This window comes from Pristiophorus japonicus, chromosome 2, assembly GCF_044704955.1.
Source record: "Pristiophorus japonicus isolate sPriJap1 chromosome 2, sPriJap1.hap1, whole genome shotgun sequence".
NCBI lineage: Eukaryota > Metazoa > Chordata > Chondrichthyes > Pristiophoridae > Pristiophorus > Pristiophorus japonicus.
Window position 1 is genome coordinate 353349193 of NC_091978.1, and position 20617 is coordinate 353369809.

Sequence of the window (20617 nt, forward strand, 5' to 3'; positions counted from 1 at the left end):
CAAGACCCGCCAATCCGCGCGCGCGCAGCACCAAGACCCGCCAGTCCGCGCGCGCGCAGCACCAAGACCCACCAATCTGCGCATGCGCAGCACTAAGACCCGCCAATTCGCGCACGCGCAGCACCTAGAGCCGCTAATTCGCGCACGCGCGCAACATCAAGAGCCGCCAATCCGCCCGCGCGCGCACGCGCTGATTCCGAATGATTTCTTCATAAACTAACCAGAAGCGCGTGCGCAGGAGCGCTCCCCCCCCCCCCGCCCCCAACCAACCAGAGAGCCATTCGGCTTCTGATGCTGCGCAGCTTGTTGTTGGCCAACAGGGCAGAGCGGGGCGCTGGAGGCCGGCTTGTCAGCGCCGTGCGATTTGTGAAGTGGCAGCAAGAGGGTGGTCCGTCCCGGGGAGGGACCGCAGCAAAGCTGAGACAAAGCGTCAGCTACCAATCAGCCTGCGGCCGTTTGAATTTAAACTGTCGGCACGGTGGCGCGATATTTACGGGTGTGATTGTGACAATTCGAGTGTAAACACCGAATATTTGGTCCTTCTGCTGTGAGTGTGAACACTAGGAGTGTGGACATTGTGAGTGTGAACACTAGGAGTGTGGACATTGTGAATGTGATGTACCTTCTGTGAGTGTGGACATTGTGAGTGTGGACACCAGGAGTGTGGACATTGTGAGTGTGGACACTAGGAGTGTGGACATTGTGAATGTGATGGCCCCTCTGTGAGTGTGAACACCAGGAGTGTGGACATTGTGAATGTGAACATCAGGAGTGTGGACATTGTGAATGTGATGTACCTTCTGTGAGTGTGGACATTGTGAGTGTGGACACCAGGAGTGTGGACATTGTGAGTGTGAACATCAGGAGTGTGTTTCGAGTTGTGGTCTGATTGTCAACATGAGGGTTATGATTTGGTTTTCTTTTGCGTGATGTGTGCACGTTGGGATGTGATAGTAACAGCTCTAATGTGAGTGCTGGGCGTGTAATTGTGGCAGTTCAAATGCAAGTGAAAATATTCCAGTCTGATTGTGATTTCCTGGGGAGATGCTGTGGAATGGAAATGCGCTTTAACCAAGTTCGTTGGTTCACCAAGAAACAAGACAGAACTGGTGTGACACTGAGTGTGTCTTAACATGGATTTGGCCCAGGCCAACGAGAGCCAGGATACTAATCAATGGATTTCCATCCGGAAACGAGTTAGGGAAAGGAAAATCAATGTGAAGACTCCACCGCCCAGCAAGAAAAAGGTAGAGGAGGAGGTGCATCCTGCAGCATCACTGAACCAGGATTACATGGAGCAGGTACTACAGCACACAGTGATATGAAGATTTACCAGAATATACTGAGATATGTGGACTTGCACAGGAGGCTTGTAAAGGGATGAACAGCATGTAAATACAGAAGATACTTGGGTAGAAGGGACAAAACAGATACATAACAGAGAATGAGTTAAGTAGAGGTACACAACTGAGGTACAGATATATATGAGATATGTAAAGGGCTGTATAGGATACAATAAACATTCAATACTTGGATAAAAGAGAAACAACTTCAACCCATTTTCTAATTACGCTAATCTCAGACTAGTAACAGTTAATTTTGAAACCAATTTACAATTTTAATATTTTGTATTATATATAATCTAGTTGAATTCCCATGGTGTTCCACTTGGGAGTGTAATTTTGGCTTTGCATGATAACGTAAAACGAGTGATAGCAAATCGGCAGCTTGGTTTGCATAAAATGGGCTGCCGATTCACGATCACCTATTTTACTCTATCACACAAAGTCAAAATTACACCCAGGGAGTTGAGACCAAATGTAGTCTCCACTGCCAGTTGAAGTGAGGTTAGAAGGTGAAGATGATTGGATCAGGGCACGCAGATGTAATTCAATTCCCGTTTTAAAGATTCATTCAATTTTTATATTTCCATTATTACATTTCTCTTGTTACATGTTTAATGGAAACTGCCTATGTAAACTTGTCACACTATGATTATACCTCCCACCAGTGGTGGTGCTGCAGTGGCTCCACTGACAGGGAAGTATAATTACAGCAGTTTCCATTATAAATGTGGGCATAGGAACCTATAATGGAAAAAATTGATGGGAAGTTCATGTAGACATAAGATTTTTTACTGTACTTTTAGATACTACTTGATTTCTTGTGGTACAGGTAGTTAAGATCGATTTGAATGTTTCAGGGCAAGAAGATTACAGGGAGGAAATAACGGAACCAATGTGGAGGATTGGGGAGAGGAAGATGGGAGGATGGCAAAGCTACTATGAGGGAGAGGAGAGAAGGCTAGAGGAAGGAGAGCAGACAGTGGGAGGTGAGAGATAAGACTGAGGGAGCTGGGGACAGGGAAGAGAGGGGGGAAGGAGAAGGAGTGCTGAGGAAGGGGAATTCAGATCTGCAGGGATAGGAGTAGCCTTGTTGGGGAGGAATTGAGGCTAGTGGGGTGAGGGGAAGGAGTTGACATCTTGTTAATTGGGGGAGGGACTAAAATCTTGCTCATTTGAATGGGGATATCAATATATCTGCTTGGGATGGGGTTGAGGGCTGAAATCTTTCAAATTGTCGCGGGGTGGTGGTACGAAGGTTGCGTTGGTTCACTTGGTCACTTTATGATTTTATGATGGTATCATGATTTTAATCAGAGGCTACTAATTGAGATCCCTGTGTGTTGCATTAACATGTAATGTTAAATTCGGCCCTTTTGTAATGAATTGTTCACATTACATTCTGTTTGCAGCTGATGCAATAGCTTTATCATTGAGACTACTCACTGTTTTATATTTATTAATCTATATATGTGTTTATTTTTTTGCATGCACTTAGTCAAATTGAACATAAGTTATATATGGTGTACCAATATATAATTGCAAATTAATATATTTGAAGATATACGTTTAAAAATGCAGCATCACCATATAGATTATCTTTGAAAAGTAAAATGTAATTGGGGAGAACGCACAACACCAGACTAAGTTTCCTGCCACATGCGATTTGTGATCTTAAGTTTATTGTATTTGACAGAAGTACAGGATGGTGTGAACAATCTGATTAAGCAGTGCACTTTTATTTGTGTTCTTTTCTGAATGTATTCATTGATCAGTTTTAAGTAATATTTTCTCAGCCAAATAGCAACACTGAGCATAAAGTTTGGTGTATGTCCTTTCCTCATATTTAGTAGAGATGCAAATATCCATAAAGGTCTGACTTGTACACCAAATTTTGGATGTAAATGAATTATTTATTCATCCAGAGCCATCTTTTGTTTCTTTACTTGTCCCATTACCTTCTCCCTTTTGTCATTTAATCTCTCCTGCCTTCCACCCCATCACAAACCTCTTTTCTTCTTTCCTCCCCTCCCCCTTTCCCTCCCTTTGAAATTGCTTAAAACCTGTTGCATCTCTAACTGTTTCCAGTTCTGATGAAAGGTCATCGACCTGAAACATTAACTCTTGTTTCTCTCTCCACAGATGCTGCCTGACCTGCTGAGTATTTCCAGCATTTTCTGTTTTTAGTTCTGATGTCCAGCATCGGCAGTATTTTGCTTTTGAATGAATAATTATTGCCAAAGTTTTTCAACCTCTAGCTTTCCTCCTTGTGCTTTTGTTGTTTTTTGTATTATCTGATGAAAATAAAATGACTTTGTGCACCACTTTAATTGAGAACTTTTTATGGGCTACTGTGTTATTTCAGGGTGACTGTGACAGCCAGGAGGACCTCTTTGGGGACTACGATAGCTTTGCCGATGACAGCGGCCTTTTGGCGCAGCTTGAAGATGCAGAAAGACATCCCGTTGGTACTTCAAGCCCACTGGGAAATGAAACAGGAGACTGGAAAGGCGCTGTGGAATGTCCAACAACATTTCAGAAACCTGACTTGCTTAACTGTTTACAAAATGATGAGAACAAAATGCACAAACATCCTACAGAAGATGCAGACCCTGGCGGCGAAGCAGATAAAGACTTGCGTCGGAATAAGAGTAATGCAGCAACTGAACAGATTTATATCAAAACTTTGCCTGTGATGCATACTGGAGGCATGGACGAACCAGATGAATTACCAAGCTCACAACTTGCTCTAATGGAAGAATTTAACTCGCCACTAATAAAACAAGAAAGCAATGTGTTAGAACCGGAAACCAGTTGGCGGTTGAACTGCTGCGTCGGTAACCACCCTGATAGTACTTCAGGTTTGGATAAAAAAGCGCTAAACTCTAATAATAGACAAAACCAATCAAGGACTACAAATTCTGGGACAAGTAAGCAGATGAGCCTTAAAGATCAGATGAAAAGTGCAATGGCTGGAAATGCTAAAGCGCCAACACCACAGACCTTAAGGAGTAACCAGCTGAAGGCGATTGTTCTTTCTGAGGAAATAAACGTCGCAATGAAAACTATTGAAGCTACTTCAGGCATTGATATGGGGCCTTTTTATGGACTTCCAAGCAAAGTTAAGGACCTGATTTTCCAGCTCAAAGGCATCAAAGAACTTTATGGTAAACATAATGCGGAAAGAAGTTTGAAATCTGTTTCAATATAGTGTGATGGAAAGGAAAATGCGTAATGCACAAGTGGTGATTTAGAACTTGCATGAATGAAGGGGTTCTAGTTGGGATATTGAATGCAAGGTTGTACTTATGGGAAGTGTTTGCAGCCAAACTGGGCAGAATGGGAAAGGAACGTGCTAATAAGCTTCGATGACAATCTTGTGCTGTATGTTGGAGAGCGAGAGATTAGCCAGTAGTAACAAAATTGGAATCAAAACAAGATAATGGTGTGTCCTTAATGTTGCCTGTCATTGAAGTCTGTCTGTACTGTAGTAGTTGGGGAATATTTGATCAATTTTTACCCAGGCTTGGATCCTCCAATGGTAGCTTTTGCAAATCTTTGGCACCAGCTCATTAAATGTTGGCAGAGATTTTAGATACATCATCTATATTTTATCAATAAGTAATTAGTTTTAACTTTGGTAGCAATAATTTCCTCCAGCTGGTTTATTTTTTGTGCACTTGCGGGATTTACAAATGATATTGAAGACTAGAATGATGCATTACATAAGAACATAAGAAATAGGAGCAGGAGTAGGCCAATCGGCCCCTCGAGCCTGCTCTGCCATTCAATAAGATCATGGCTGATCTGCTACCTTAACTCCACTTGCCTACACTATCCCCATATCCCTTGATTCTCTTAATATCTAAAAATCTTATCGATCCCTGCCTTGAATATACTGAGCTTCCACAGCCCTCTGGGGTAAAGAATTACAAAGATTCACCACCCTCTGAGTGAAGAAATTTCTCCTCATCTCAGTCTTAAATAACCAACCCCTTATTCTGAGACTGTGACCCCTGGTTCTAGACTCCCCAGCTGGAGGAAACATCCTCCCTGCATCTACCCTGTCAAGCCCTGTAAGAATTTTGTATGGTTCAATAAGATCACCTCTCATTCTTCTAAACTCTGGAGAATATAGGCCTAGTCTACTCAATCTCTCCTCATAGGACAACCCCTCCATCCCAGGAATCAGTCTGGTGAACCTTCGTTTAACTCCCTCTATGGCAAGTACATCCTTCCTTTAGTGCAACACCAAGAGGAAAGCGGAGATTGGTGGATCACAGTCTCTCAAAATAAAGATGCTGTAGACATCTAATACTAGCACATGGACAGTGCTCCCATAGCATGAATCTCAACTTGTTTTATTTTCTTATAACTTTTGCTCAAAAATCTCTACAAATAGTATAGACTAGGTGCAGTTTTAAGATGGTCTGTTTCAGCTGTGGAGCTATAGTATGTTGATTGAGGTCATGAGGAAAAGTGATGATATAGTCATTCTTCCATTTGAGTGTTAGAATCTTCCAGTACAGAAGGTGGCCAATCAGCCCATCAGGCCGGATCTAGCTCTTTGAAAGAGCTGTCCATTTAGTTCTCTTTCCCCATTTCTGCAAGTTCTTTTTGACTTCAAGTATATATCCAATTCCCCATTGAAAGTTACTATTGAATCTGCTTCCACCACCCTTTTTAGGCAGTGCATTCCAAATCATCATAACTCGCTGCATAAACAAAATTCTCCCCATCTTCCCTGTGGTTCTGTCTTAAATCTGTCTTGGTTACTGACCCCCCTCCATTTCTCCTTATTTACTCTTATCAGATATAATGGTAAGTACTGCAGGGAATAGAATATGGCCAGGGTGATCTCCTGGACTAGTTTCGATCGCCTGGATGGGTTGGAGAGGAATTTTCCCAGATTTTTTTCTCCCTAAATTGGCCTGGGTTTTTATCTGGTTTTTGCCTCCCCCAGGAGATCACATGGCTCCGATTGGGGTGGAGTGTAGAATGATTCAGTATAAGGGGTGTCGCAGTTGTGTAAGGCGGATTGGTTGGGCTGAGTGTTCTTTGCCTTTCCGTCATTGTTCATAGGTTTAGATGTAACCTTTAGGGCTGCTGACCATGGACCTTGCGGCTCTTTGTCGGCCGGCGTGGACACGATGGGCCGAAATGGCCTCCTTCTGCACTGTAAATTTCTATGTTTCTAACCCCTCATCATTTTGAACACCTGTATTAAATCTCCCCATAACCATCTCTGCTCTAAGGAGAACAATCCCAACTTCTCCAGTCTCTCCACATAACTGAAGTCCCTCATCCTTGCTATCATTCTAGTAAATCTCCTCTGCACCCTCTCCAAGGCCTTGACGTTCTTCCTAAAGTGTGGTGACACAACACTCCAGCTGAGACCTAACCAGTGATTTATAAAGGTTTAGCATAACTTCTTAGCTTTTGTACTCTCTGCCATATGCTTTTTAACAGCTGTAACAACTTGTCCTGCTATCTCAAAGATTTGTGTATGTGGATGCCCAGGACTCTCTTCCTGTACCCCTTTAAAATTGTACCAGTTAGTTTATATTATCCCATCTCATTCTTCCTCTGAAAATGAAAGAGAGAAAAGAAAGACTTGCATTTATATAGCGCCGTTCACAACCACTGGGCATCCCGAAAGTGCTTTACAGCCAGTGAAGTACTTTTTGAAGTGTAGTCACTGTTGTAATGTAGGAAACACGACAGCCAATTTGCGCACAGCAAGCTCCCACAAACAGCAATGCAATAATGACCAGATAATCTGTTTTAGTGATGTTGGTTGAGGGATAAATATCGGATAGGACACTGAGGTTAACTCCCCTGCTCTTCAAAAGGTGTCATGGGCTCTTTTACGTCCACCTGAGAGAACAGACGGGGCCTCATTTTAATGTCTCATCCAAAAGACCGCATCTCCGACAATGCAGCACTCCCTCAGCACTGCACTGGAGCGTCAGCGTAGATTTTTATGCTCAAATCTCTGGAGCGGGACTTGAAGCCACAATCTTCTGACTCAGAGGCGAGAGAGTTACCCACTGAGCCACAGCTGACATTCTATATGAATCGCTTCACACTTCTCTATATGTTGTGTATGGAGGGTCGGTTATGTTGTACAAACATACATAAAGTAGCTGCAATTATATCATCACAGACTAGCACAATATTGTCATTGTTACAGCTGTTTGACCTATCCTCTCTCCACGTGCTCACCCCCAGTAAAGGTACAGCATTTCTACAGGTGAGACATTGTATTAATATCACGCCCACTGCTTTCATTGTTATTGTCACAATATTCATTTGTAAAATATATTTAAATGCTTCCGTTCGTTGTCACGAGTTGCGTCCATTTCAGAAATGCTTGTTTAAAATATTAACCTTCAGCTCTTTGGTTGGCTCAACGAGTTTACTGAGTGAGCAATTGAACAATACATAGCTGGAAAGTCTTGGGTTCGAAGCCAATCTCTGCAAGTTAGCTCATCCCAGCAATTGGCCTCAGTGCCCTAAGGTTAGAGATGGGAAAATTGAGCTGTCTCCCTTCCTTCTAATTGCTATCCACCAACACCTCTGGGACATGTGCATGTGTAGGGATGATAGAATTGGGATTGCCTGCTTTGTTTCCACAGTCAAATAGGATCACATATGGACAAAGGCCAATTGGCCAAGGTAGTGGAGAGCAACCCACAAAACCTAGCTCCGAGTCGATGCCTTCGGGAAGGGATGGGAGCATAGTAACAAGAACTAGAATTTGCTTCAGGGAAAATTGTGAATATTTGTAATAAAAATGTGATCAGGTTTTGTTTATGAATTGCTTAATTATGCTTTTATCATGCAAGAAAGTGAATATTGTCTACATGGAGTAAAGTGAGAAAGTTTTAGGAAGATGCTTTGTGTTTCTATTTATTTGTATTCAGTTTGAAAATGTGATACTAACTTTAATCAAGCATTTAACTGTTATAGCCACATATTATCTGTTTTAGAATATTTCATGATTTATTTTTTTTCCTCAACATCTTGCTTTCATTAACAACAGTACGATAGAATGTTTTCACAAGTTCTTTTGCATTTTCTGGCTAATTTTTGTTTTACAGAATATGCAATGAAAGCCAACCTTTATAGTGACAAATTTATGCAGCGGCAAGACTTATAAAATAAAACTGCCCTTTAGCCTTAATGCTAACTTGATCTTAACACTGCATTAAATATTTTTATTCATGAAATATTGAAATGATTTTTGGTGAAAAATCTAATGATCTTTTGTTAAACTTGCAGAGTGGCAACATACTTGCTTGACATTAGAATCTGTGCAGGAAAGAAAAAATCTGATTTATTCACTGCCAACAAGTGGTGGGAAGACACTGGTTGCTGAAATTTTGATCATGCAGGAACTACTATGTAGGAAGAAAGATGTACTATTTGTTCTGCCATATGTGGCTATTGTCCAGGAAAAGGTGAGGGAAACTGTTAACTAACTTACAATGCATTTTTTGTTTCGTTAGTGCTGCACCCTGAAGTAACAGAGGAATTATATAGGATTAGTCATTAAGAAATCTATTCAGTTAGTGACTTGGTGCATGAATAACAACTGTCTTAGTCAATCATGCCACAAGTTCTGTATTTATAGCGTTCTAAAAGCATATTCTATTGCAAGTGTCAACCGGTGGGTACTAGGGCCCCAAGTTTCCCCAACCCCTTTTTCCAGCGCACTTACCCGTGGTGCGCCGACTTTCTACTCCAAAAACGCCGCCGAAAATGTAGCTGCTGATTCTCCACGCTTCGTGGACCGTCCTAGGGTCTGACATGGCAATCACAGTGGGGGGGGGGGGGGGCGGAGCTACAGCCCTGCGCCGAAAACAGTGCCGGCAGCTGTGCGCATGCGCAGTGGAGTCTGCACTCATGTGCAGTAGCTCCTCGCCCTCCCAGCGCGTCCCAATGCTCGCCGTTATCCCTGGCCGAAGGGACGACCCGATGTTCGCCACCCCTAACCCGGGCCGAGTGACCTGCCGCACAGGCCGGCCGCTGCCTTTCCGCGCTCACTTAGACTCCAGTTTGTGTGCGGTATGTGCCGAGGGAAGCTTACTGGGGGAGCAGGAGCTGGAGGAGCCCGGGGGAGCAGGAGCTGGAGGAGCCCAGTGGAGTAGGAGCAGGAGCTGGAAGAGCCCGGGGGAGCAGGAGCTCCGAGGAGCAGGAGCTGGAAGAGCCCGGGGGTAGGTGCAGCTCGAGTCCAATGTTTGCACCTTTCAAATAGTTCCATTGACATGCCCCGGAGGGCTCTACTGCTGCTTGTTGCGAGCCTCCCGTCTCTAGCCCTGGCCGAAGGGCTTGCCGGTGCGTGTGCAGTTGGCGAGGTGGGACTTTTTATTTTTTAGCAATTGATTTATTTTTCATTTATTATTGATAGTTTTTATGCTTCTTTAATGTTGTTGTGAAGGTGTTTAGTGCTTTGCAAAATCCTCTCATTTCCCTTGCCCCCCATCTCTGACTACCTGCGCTGATTTCTTAATTCACCGCAAGGTTTTTCTGAGCGGACACAAGTGACCACATACGCTGGCCTAAATTAGTTTGGAGTAACTTTTAGCTGGCTAAAGTTGCTTAAATGGCCAAAACAGGCAAAAGTGGCTGATAACGCCCCCTTTTGAAAAAAAAACTAAACTTTAAAAAAAAACCTAACTAACTCACATACACTGGAGCAAATTAAATAGGGAGAATTACGATTTTAAAAAAATATATAGTTGCTCCAAAAAAACGGAGCAACTCCTGGGGAAACTTGGACCCTAGGTTCTTAAAACACCTTGGCCAGTGGTTGTTGCCAAAGTACATTTTATTATTACAAATCTTACGTGAGAAATATATTTTGATTTAAATCAGTAAAAATTTGTACAAAATTGTACAAAAGTGATCATTGGTCAATAGATTTAGAATCCATTTGTTCTTGTGTAATTATGAATAATGCATTGGTAAATTTATTTGTCCCTCAGGCAATGCGAGTGCCTTTGGGTTAACATACCCACTCCATTTTGGATGTCTTTTAAGATATCAGTCTCAGACTGATATATGCAGAGTGTCATTATCATAGGCAGTCCCTCGAATCGACTTGCTTCCACGCCAAAAAGTTCACAGGTGTTTTAATGAAGGACCTGATATTCCAGATCACGAACTAAATCTTGAAGGGCGGAAGATGACTGTGCAGGGATTTTTTTAACGTGGGGTGGCCGGTGCACACCAGCCACAACACGGGCTTGACAGAGCTAGGTCTTGGTCCAATGGCAAGGATTTATCAAGATGACTGGAGACCAGCTCTGCTGCACAGACCTAGTGTGCACACATATCGCATTGTGGGCTGGCCCATGCTGCCCTGGGCCCTTGCCTCTTCTGGGCCCCGAACTCACGTCGCTTCACGATCACTCGCCACTCCTGCTGTACCTGCCCATGCTCCGATCATCGACCTGGATCTTGGTGACGTCCAATCCAGTCGCCCTCTTCGCTGCCATCGCTCTCCTGCTCCAGCACTTGCTGCTCCCTGGAGTGGTATGCCGCCACGCTGCTCCCTCTGCTCCCCGGCCCGCTCCGAGTGTAATGCAGAGCTGGTGGACGCGAGATGAGGTTGCTGATCTGAGTTATGCTGCAAGTTTTGTGTTGCACTCTGCATGCATGTACAGAGCCCAGACGGTTAAATTTTAATGTTAGGGGAGAGTTTAAGAATCTCCCAGATGATCCAGGGCTTTGCACTAAGCTGTCATTATACTGTACTTTGAGAAGCTCCAGAGGTGATCTCACATCTCTTGGTTTTAGCACTGTCAGGAGTTAGGTTGCTGACCTTATCCTGAATTGTATGTAAATCATATCCAAAACCCCATCTTAATAATGCAAATATAGTAACACAACATCAGAGTAAGTCAATGTGTAATCTGTAGTCTGACCATATTTGAGAGAATATCATAGTTGGTATGCAAAAACAAGTTTATACAAAAATTCTTCTTCATATTTTGTGTACTCCACATACTGCAGGAGTGATACAGTCACCCAAAAATTATTGGGGGCTGGGGGTGGGGGCACACCAGCATCGCTTTTGTGTTGATCTACAAAGCAAGAGACGAGTTCAAGTTCCAGTCTGGACAGACATCAACACACTGACGTCCCCCAAGCAATTCAGGCACACCCGAGAGGTTGACTATGAACTAACATTGCTAACCTTCTTGGACATGTACATAGACTATTAAACTTAAGTAGAGTAACATGGATGAGAGAGAATTGGGGAAAGGAATTTTGTATTTAATAACCTGTTAACTTTGAAGCAATAATTTGCAAAACTCTTTTTCTGCTTCCTTTAGGTGCGAGGTCTTTCACCTTTTGGAATAGAATTAAATTTCTTGGTGGAAGAATATGCTGGCAGCAAAGGCAAGTTCCCTCCAATCAAGCGTAGACAGAAGAATTCCCTGTATATTGCCACCATTGAGAAGGCCCATAGTTTGGTGAATTCCCTGATAGAAACAGAAAGAATTAATAGTGTGGGCCTTGTTGTAGTTGATGAGGTAAGCTTACTGATTATTTCCGTATTTATTATCTAATTAACTGATTTTGTCTAGAGGATCAAAGAGAAGTTGAAATGGCAGTGTAGAGGCCCAGCACATTGAAACAGGAATGTATAGCATTCAATGCCCCATTCACTGACTCCCAATTTCAACTGCACTCCATAGGAAAGCAGCCAACAGAGACAAGCTGCCCCTTCACAAGGGACAATTAGGTCACACATACAAAGCTCCTGCAAACAGACTTCTTGGCAACTGGAGCTGCATGGTTGGAAGTGGGGGGTAGGAGGGGAAGTAATCTAGAGGTCAAGAGGTATGCTCTTACTGAAGCATATCACCTTGTCCTTGGTTGAGTTCCAGCGATATATAAGTATACAGTTTTAAATTCCCAGTTGTAATTTGCACTTACTAATGAAAGCCTAGCTTGTCATACTTTTACTATTGTAAAGTAGGGTTGTGTGACAGTTCAGGCTCCCTCCCAATCTATTTTTATTCGTGGTCACAGCAGAAAGCAGCTTCCTTAGGCTGACTTGCGCCTCTTGTGATCCAGATCTTCTAACATTCATGCAGTTAATGGGTTAGCATGCCACAAGATTAACAATGACTCTTGTACTGAGTTACTTGGAACCACTGTTCTACATGGGTGACGCAGCTTAAGCATTTGCTCTCTTTGTTAAACAGAAAACTTTATAGTTCAGGGTGTAACACCAGTCAAATTTATTGTAAGAGAGCAACATGCATGGAAATAAAATGAATACAGTAGAACAGTATTTAACTTGAATACTAATATTTCCTCACCTGAAAATAACAGTATTTTGGAGTCTTAGAGTTCTTTTTCAGACTGAGTTCTTTTTGGCGTTTTATATGTGGCAGGTCAACTTTTGCCGTTTTCTCACTGCTGTAATGTGGAAAATAAATGGCTAAACTGAGTGAAATAAGAATGAGCAGCTATTGCAAGATCTTTATTTTTTTTAAAAAGCTTTTCATGTCAGCAACAGTAATTTTGAGACAAAAACTGTCTTCGTCTCTTTATGGATGGGCCATTAAAGATAACGGCTTTATCTTCTTCTTCTTCAGTCTGCCCAGTTGCACAAGCACTGTATTAAAAGCCTCCTGTATGTGACCAGCAATTAATATATGATGACTCCTCTCCGGGGTCATGCAGAAACATGAATGTTCATGTAGTCACTTAAACCAGGCCCTAAAGTACAGACACAGAAAATCCTTTCAGAAGTAGCTTACCAGAGCTCCATTTAAAAGTCACAATACTTGAGCCTAGCTTCAATTTCATAAGAGCAAGATCCATCACAATATGGTTATTCTTTCCCATCTGGGATGAATATGGAAGGTGAGATCTTTGAAGGAAAGCTGGCTGAAAGAAAATACGTAAAATTATGGTCTCATCAGGGACAGAATGGCAACTATGAATGTTTCCCTTTACCTGAGTTCAAAGAACCTGTATAATCCATCATGGGGGGGGGGGGGGAGACAAATAGCATTATTTAATTATTTCTACATTTGAATATTGAAGTTATTACTATCTAGACATAATGGGCCCAAGTTTCCACACGATAAAAAACGGGTGCCCCTCCGAGCTGGGCGCCCGTTTTTCGCGCCTAAAACGGCGCCTAAAAAAAAACTCGCGATTCTGGAGCGCCCTGAAGCTCCATGTCTGCTTGGCGCGGAGCCTACACTCGCGCCGATTTTGTAAGTGGGAGGGGGCGAGTACTATTTAAATTAGTTTTTTTCCTGCCGGCAACGCTGCGCGTGGGCGTTGGTGCGTTCGCACATGCTCAGTGTGAAAAAAACATTGGCACTCGGCCATTTTTGTAGTTCTTTGTAGCTGTTTAATTTTTGAACATTTTTTTTTAAATAAAAGCACATTGCCATCAGCACTTGCAGCCTTCTCACTGTCTCCTCCCCCCCGCGGGAAGAACGGGCGCCTCCTCCTCCCCCCCCCCCCCCCCCCGCGGGAAGAACGGGCGCCTCAGGCTGACTGCAGCATTCTCCCTGCCTGAAGCACTTTCACACAGGTAGGAAGATGGTTTATTTAATCTTTTCTTTGCTTATAAATGTTTATTCAGGTTGGATTTATTTGTATAATATTTGTAGAAGTATAAATAAGGATTTATTGTAGAATTTAATGACTTCCCTTCCCCCCCATCCCCCCCCCACCTCGTTCTGGACGCCTAATTTGTAACCTGCGCCTGATTTTTTAATGTGTAGAACAGGTTTTTTCAGTTCTACAAAAATCTTCACTTGCTCCATTCTAATTTAGTTTGGAGTACGTTTTCACTGTGGAAACTTTGAAATCAGGCGTCAGTGGCTGGACACGCCCCCTTTTGAAGAAAAAATTCTGTTCCAAAGTAGAACTGTTCTACCTGACTAGAACTGCAGAAAAGAAAATGTGGAGAATTGCGATTTCTAAGATAGTCCGTTCTCCACCAGTTGCTCCTAAAAAAATCAGGCGCAAATCATGTGGAAACTTGGGCCCAATATATTAAAGCTTCTCATCTGTGTGCACTTCCTGTTAACTTTTTTCATTTAAATTTCTATTTTGACATTTACAATGGAAACTGCCGAGTAAACTTGTCACGCAGTGATTGCACCCTCCTGCCAATGGTGGCGCTGCAGCATATTCACTGACAGGAATTACATAATGAGTGAATTTCCTCGGGACTCTTTTAGTGAACTGCAGTAACTTCAGGCTTTAGGTGGAAATCCTGTTTACACGCTTACATTAAGTTTTTGCAGAAGTAATGGCGGTGGAGCAGGAGAAGCCCTGAGGAACTTAACCCCACAGAATTTAAAGCACAGAATCAAGTAATTTGGTCGAATCAGTTCATGTCACTGTTTACCTTCTACACGAACAAATAGCCTTTATCACAACTACCCACCGTGTTTCCATATTTGTTAATCCCCTTTTCTCTTCATTCACCTATCGAATTTAATCTTGAATGTTGACGTAGTTTTTGTCACAACCACTAACGCTGGGTGTGAATTCCACGACCTCACATTTTGCATGAAGTTTCTGTTTCTCTCTGTTCTAAATCTCTTACATTTAATCTTGCCAATCCCACTGACCTGCATCCTGTCTTGTACAGTAGATCACTACTATTCTCAAAGGCCTACATTGGCTCCCTATCCTTCAACATTTACCAACCATTGATTCCAAAATTCTCATCCTTATCAACAACTCCTTCTATAATCTAACCCCACTTTACCTCTATAGTCTTGCCACTCCTCTAGCTTATCCCAAGGTCATCATTCTTCTAACTCTGGCCTCCATTATATCTCTTTATTTCGCTATTGATGACAGCTTTCAGTTGTCACACGAGCATATGAAAAAGGTGGACGGAACAAGACCAGACCAGCTGATCCGTTGAGTCCATCCCATTCAATCATGTTACAACAAAACGTCATGACCCTCATAGCTCCCCATCCACCAGCAGCCATGTAGTCTCCTGGGAGAGGCTGTTCTCCCTGGATCATCCTCCCGAAACCATCACCTTGCTCCTTTCTTTTTAAACATCTTCTCAAAACCTACCCATTCAACCATTCGTCACCTCGCCCAACTCCCCACTTATGCACAATGACCATTTTTACTCCTTTCTGAAATGCCGTGGGACATTTTTCTATGTTAAAGGTGCCATATAAATGCACCCATGTTGATATTATGCTTTTTCTATTCTAATACCTGTATAGCTGCACATGCTTGGTGAAGGAAGCCGTGGAGCTATACTAGAGATGGCATTGTCTAAAATCCTCTACATAAGCAGTAAGTAATATTAATATTTGCAGTTAGCAACATTTTGACGTTTTGTTATTTTTCGTTTCTCTTTCTGAGTGCATGACCCCTCCCACCAGATAGCCTTTTGGATGCTAATTTGTCTCCGGAGTATGGAACACAGTCCAAGTTGCTGTTACAAACAACACAATGGCATCAGTTCTTAATTTGGTGGAATCTATACTTGCAGTGTGAGATAAGAAGAACCTTGTGCACATGACATGACCAAGATTTGCCAAAACAATCACAAAGAGACGTACAAGAATTATGCCTCTAATTTCCCCTCTCCAGATGGCCTGTAATAGATTGCCAACTTATGCTGGGGTGGAGGGTGGGGGGACCCTATCCTACTTTACAACACATCCAGGCACCACCTATAAAATTCTGCTATGATTTTAAACTTTTATTAAATCTTTTCCCCACTTACAATCACACTGCTAATAGCCACCATTGGCCAACTCGCCAAGGCTTCTCCCAAACCCGCGACCTCTACCACCTAGAAGGACAAGGGCAGCAGGCTCATGGAAACACCATTACCTGCAAGTTCCCCTCCAAGTCGCACACCATCTTGACTTGGAAATATTTTGACGTTCCTTTATCGTCACTGGGTCAAAATCCTGGAACTCCCTCCCTAACAGCACTGTGGGAGTATCTTCACCTCAAGAACTGCAATGGTTCAAGAAGACTGCTCACCACCACCTTCTCAAGGGCAATTGGGGATGGGCAATAAATACTGGCCTTGCCAGTGACACCCACATCCCATGAACGAATATATATATTTTTTAACTTCGATTACTGATGGATGACTCCATTGTTTTGCTTCAATCCACTTTATGACCTTACTAACATTACAAAGAGACCAGGCAACTCTCCTATTTGCGCTTATTTTACTTACTTGCTAATTTGTCCTCTTTGCATTTTGTGGACCTAGGAATTTGTAAAGTGTTGTCTTAATGCTGTTGCCTTATTAGCAGATAAATCCTAAATCAGAGCACCAAGATCTGTTCGTGTTAGCAATTTGAAATATTTGCGGATTAATAGGTAAATGGGTTTAAAGTGTAGATTTGGCCCATGCGGCTTCATGGTATGCACTTGTGTCCCATGAAGACAAAAACTTGGACTAAGGCATTGGGTGCAGGTAATAATTGGTGTTTGCTGTTCAAATTGTGATGTTCCAAACACACACATTTTTAAAAAATCAATTTGGTATGAAAACATGAGGTTTTAATTACTAAAATAAAAGTTTAATAAGTTGGTCCCAAGCTCAAGTAATCAAAAATTTTCAAAATAGATCATAATATATTTTGAATGATGCTTAGACCACGAAGAATCCTTAAACTTAAGTTATTGTATTGGTGTGACAGATTAATATACTTCAGTCATTTTAAGTGAGCCCAAAAAAAGCTATAAGTCCAAAAAGAGTCTGTAAATACAGCAGTTAATTTTCTTTCTCATGCTCAACATGTTGGAGGATGCGGGATGGCTGACAGTGACAAGATACTATGTCGAGAGTGCCACCTGGGTTCCATTGTGATTAATATTTAAATGAGTGAACCCAGCAACTTAGCACACAAGTGGCACTGTCGGGTTGAGTCTATCTTGTCGTAAACTACAAGAGTGAATCTGACATGGTTTAACTGGCATTTGAGCCCAAGAGTTGATGAGAGGCACTTACTTTCTGGCATACATCTAGTACTTTTATGTTAAATTGAAATGTAAAAAAAAACGCCAGCCACTTATGGATTGATGCACAGGAACAGATCATTACTAGATATCAATCTGTTGTGAAGGTCCTCATAGGATTGCACCAGGATATTTTCGATAGCCAATTGCAGAAGAATTTAGCTGCCTCTGAATAATATGTTTGAAAATAATGAAAACGGAAAACGTGGTTACTCAAAAATAAAAAGAACTTGCAATATTCTTTTTCCAGGCCAATAATCTCATAAATGCATAGTGCAGAGAAGCCTGCATGCCCGCAGTGATTATCTATTAGCAGTCTAAACCATGAATAACCAGATCAAGCTTGAAAGTGACTATTTGACGATAAGAACATAAGAAATAGGAACAGGAGTAGGCCATATAGCCCCTCAAGCCTGCTCCACCATTCAATACGATCATGGCTGATCTGATCATGGACTCAGCTCCACTTCCCGCCCTCTCCCCATAACCCCTTATCCCCTTATCGTTTAAGAAGCTGTCTATTTCTGTCTTAAACTTATTCAATGTACCAGCTTCCACAGCTCTCTGAGGCAGCGAATTCCACAGATTTATAACCCTGTGAGAGAAGAAATTTTTCCTCATCTCTGTTTTAAATGGGTGGCCCCTTATTCTAAGATCGTGCCCTCTAGTTCTAATCTCCTCCATCAGTGGAAACATCCTCTCTGCATCCACCTTGTCAAGCCCCCATAAGATCACCTCTCATTCTTCTGAATTCCAATGTGTAAAGGCCCAACCTATTCAACCTTTCCTCATAAATCAACCCCCTCATTCCCAGAATCAACCTAGCGAACCTTCTCTGAACTGCTTCCAAAGCAAGTACATCTTTCGTAAATATGGAAACCAAATCTGCACGCAGTATTCCAGGTGTGGCCTTACCAATACCTTATATAGCTGTAGCAAGACTTCCCTGCTTTTATACTCCATCCCCTTTGCAATAAAGGCCAAGATACCATTGGCCTTCCTGATCACTTGCTGTAACTGCATACTAACCCTTTGTGTTTCATGCACAAGTACCCCCAGGTCCCGCTGTACTGCGGTACTTTGCACTCCTTTTCCTTTATTTAAATAATAACTTGCTCTTTGATTTTTTTCTGCCAAAGTGCATGACCTCACTTTCCAACATTATACTCCATCTGCCAAATTTCTGCCCACTTACTCAGCCTGTCTGTGTTCTTTTGAAAATTTCTTGTGTCCTCCTCACACATTGCTTTTCCTCCCAACTTTGTATCGTCAGCAAACTTGGCTACATTACATTCGGTCTCTTCCTCCAAGTCGTTAATATCGATTGTAAATAGTTGGGGTCCCAGCGCTGATCTTTGCGGCACCCCACTAGTTACTGATTGCCAACCTGAGAATGAACCATTTATCCCGACTCCCTGTTCTCTGTTAGTTAGCCAATCCTCTATCCATGCTAATATATTACCCCCAACCCCGTGAACTTTTATCTTTTGCAGTAATCTTTTATGTGGCACCTTGTCAAATGCCTTCTGGAAGTCCAAGTACACCTATTCCACTAGTTCCCTGTCCGTTACATCCTCAAAGAACTCCAGCAAATTTGTCAAACATGACTTCCCCTTCATAAATCCATGCTGACTCTGCCTGACCGAATTTTGCTTTTCCAAATGTCCTGCTACTGCTTCTTTAATAATGGACTCCAACATTTTCCCAACCACAGATGTTAGGCTAACTGGTCTATAGTTTCCTGCTTTTTTTCTGCCTCCTTTTTTAAATAGGGGCGTCACATTTGCAGTTTTCCAATCTGCTGGGACCTCCCCAGAATCCAGGGAATTTTGGTAAATTACAACCAATGCATCCACAATCCCTGCCGCTACTTCTCTTAAGACCCTAGGATGTAAGCCATCAGGTCCAGGGGATTTATCTGCCTTTAGTCCCATTATCTTACAGAGTACCACCTCCTTAGTGATTGTGATTATCTGGTCCAGTTCCAAAGATAGCCACTGCGGACATATTTCACTGTTTTAATATTTTCTGCCCCCATTTCTAGAGACCACACAAATCATCGGAATGAGCGCAACCCTGAATAATGTTAGTGATTTGCAGCACTTTCTGAAGGCAGAACATTATACCAGTAACTTTCGACCTGTAAGTAAGATGACAAGCAATACAACCACATAGATTTTCTGTGTTTAAATTTCATTTTGCATGCACAATTTGTTGCAGATTTAGGGGCCGAAATTGCCCCTTCCCTTAAGGCCTGTTACTACTGGAAAGCAGCGGCCTCGCTGCGGAGTGCAATGGTTGCTGATTTTTCATGAAATGGCCGCCATTTTTTAATTCCGCTCCTGCTGTAGCCTGGCGGTGACCCACTCTCACCCCCTCCCCCTCCCCCACCCCCCACCCCAACGCTGCTGCCGATCCGTCCTAAGTGCGTCATAAGAGCGCGCACCGCCGATGTTCCCCCCCCCGCCCCCGACAGAGAAATTACACCATAAAAATCTTCCTCCCACTGCGCGGTGCTTTTTTCTGCCAGTGCAGTGAGGCTTTAGTCCTTGTAAAATTTGCGGTGCGGCTCCCAGTGAAGTGGAGGATCTACTGCCCCTGCCACCATGTTTTATTTTGTCGGCCGACTGTCATGTTGGCCCGACAATTATGCCCCCGGGTTCGGCCGGGCTGCCAACAGGCAACCTGGCACCCCCCCCCCCCCACTTGGGTGACAGGCTACTGGCCCAGCCGAAACCCTCCCTGGTGACCCAGTGGACCAAACTTAAAACAATCGCACAGGTTCTCCCCTTTAAGTACGGCCACTCCGCCCGCCCCCAACCGTCGTCCCTCTAGTGTGCTCACCGCCACACTTCCGTCCCTATTACAATGGACTTTCATCCGCCAGGGGAAAAAAAGCCAAAGAGCAGAATTTCGCTCAAGAGGCCACCGCATCCACCCCGCCAGTAAAAACACGAAAAACAGGGTAGGTGCACCCCGTTTCCAGCAGCGGGCAATTTCGGCCCCTTAGACTTTGTATTTGTGTTTCTCTTATCCCAAATTATTATTTTTTTCGCATGCTATGTCTGTGTTAACAGTTAATATTTAACTGCAAATTAACTGGTTGAGTTAATTTGCAAATAACAAATATGTGGGATGTTTTGTTAAAGATATTTGCTTTCATTAAGTCCCGGAAGGACTCCATACAAAATTGTCTTTTCAACCTTGTGCCTGTAATAGTTTTTAATGCGCATTGAATAAAGAATTGGCTTTAAATCTTACAT

General features: G+C 42.8%; 1 protein-coding gene across 2 annotated transcripts in view; it reads left to right on the forward strand.

Moving 5' to 3' along the window:
- Nucleotides 1–270: 270 nt before the first annotated feature.
- Nucleotides 271–20617, forward strand: part of helq (helicase, POLQ like) — a 65252-nt gene continuing 44905 nt past the window's right edge. For both annotated transcript variants that reach the window (XM_070872387.1, XM_070872388.1), the window contains exons 1-6: nucleotides 271–1301; nucleotides 3709–4510; nucleotides 8628–8806; nucleotides 11687–11887; nucleotides 15590–15662; nucleotides 19399–19496. In XM_070872387.1, coding sequence (XP_070728488.1) covers nucleotides 1134–1301; nucleotides 3709–4510; nucleotides 8628–8806; nucleotides 11687–11887; nucleotides 15590–15662; nucleotides 19399–19496 — 1521 coding nt within the window. In that variant the 5' untranslated portion in view covers nucleotides 271–1133. The remainder of the gene's footprint in view (nucleotides 1302–3708; nucleotides 4511–8627; nucleotides 8807–11686; nucleotides 11888–15589; nucleotides 15663–19398; nucleotides 19497–20617) is intronic.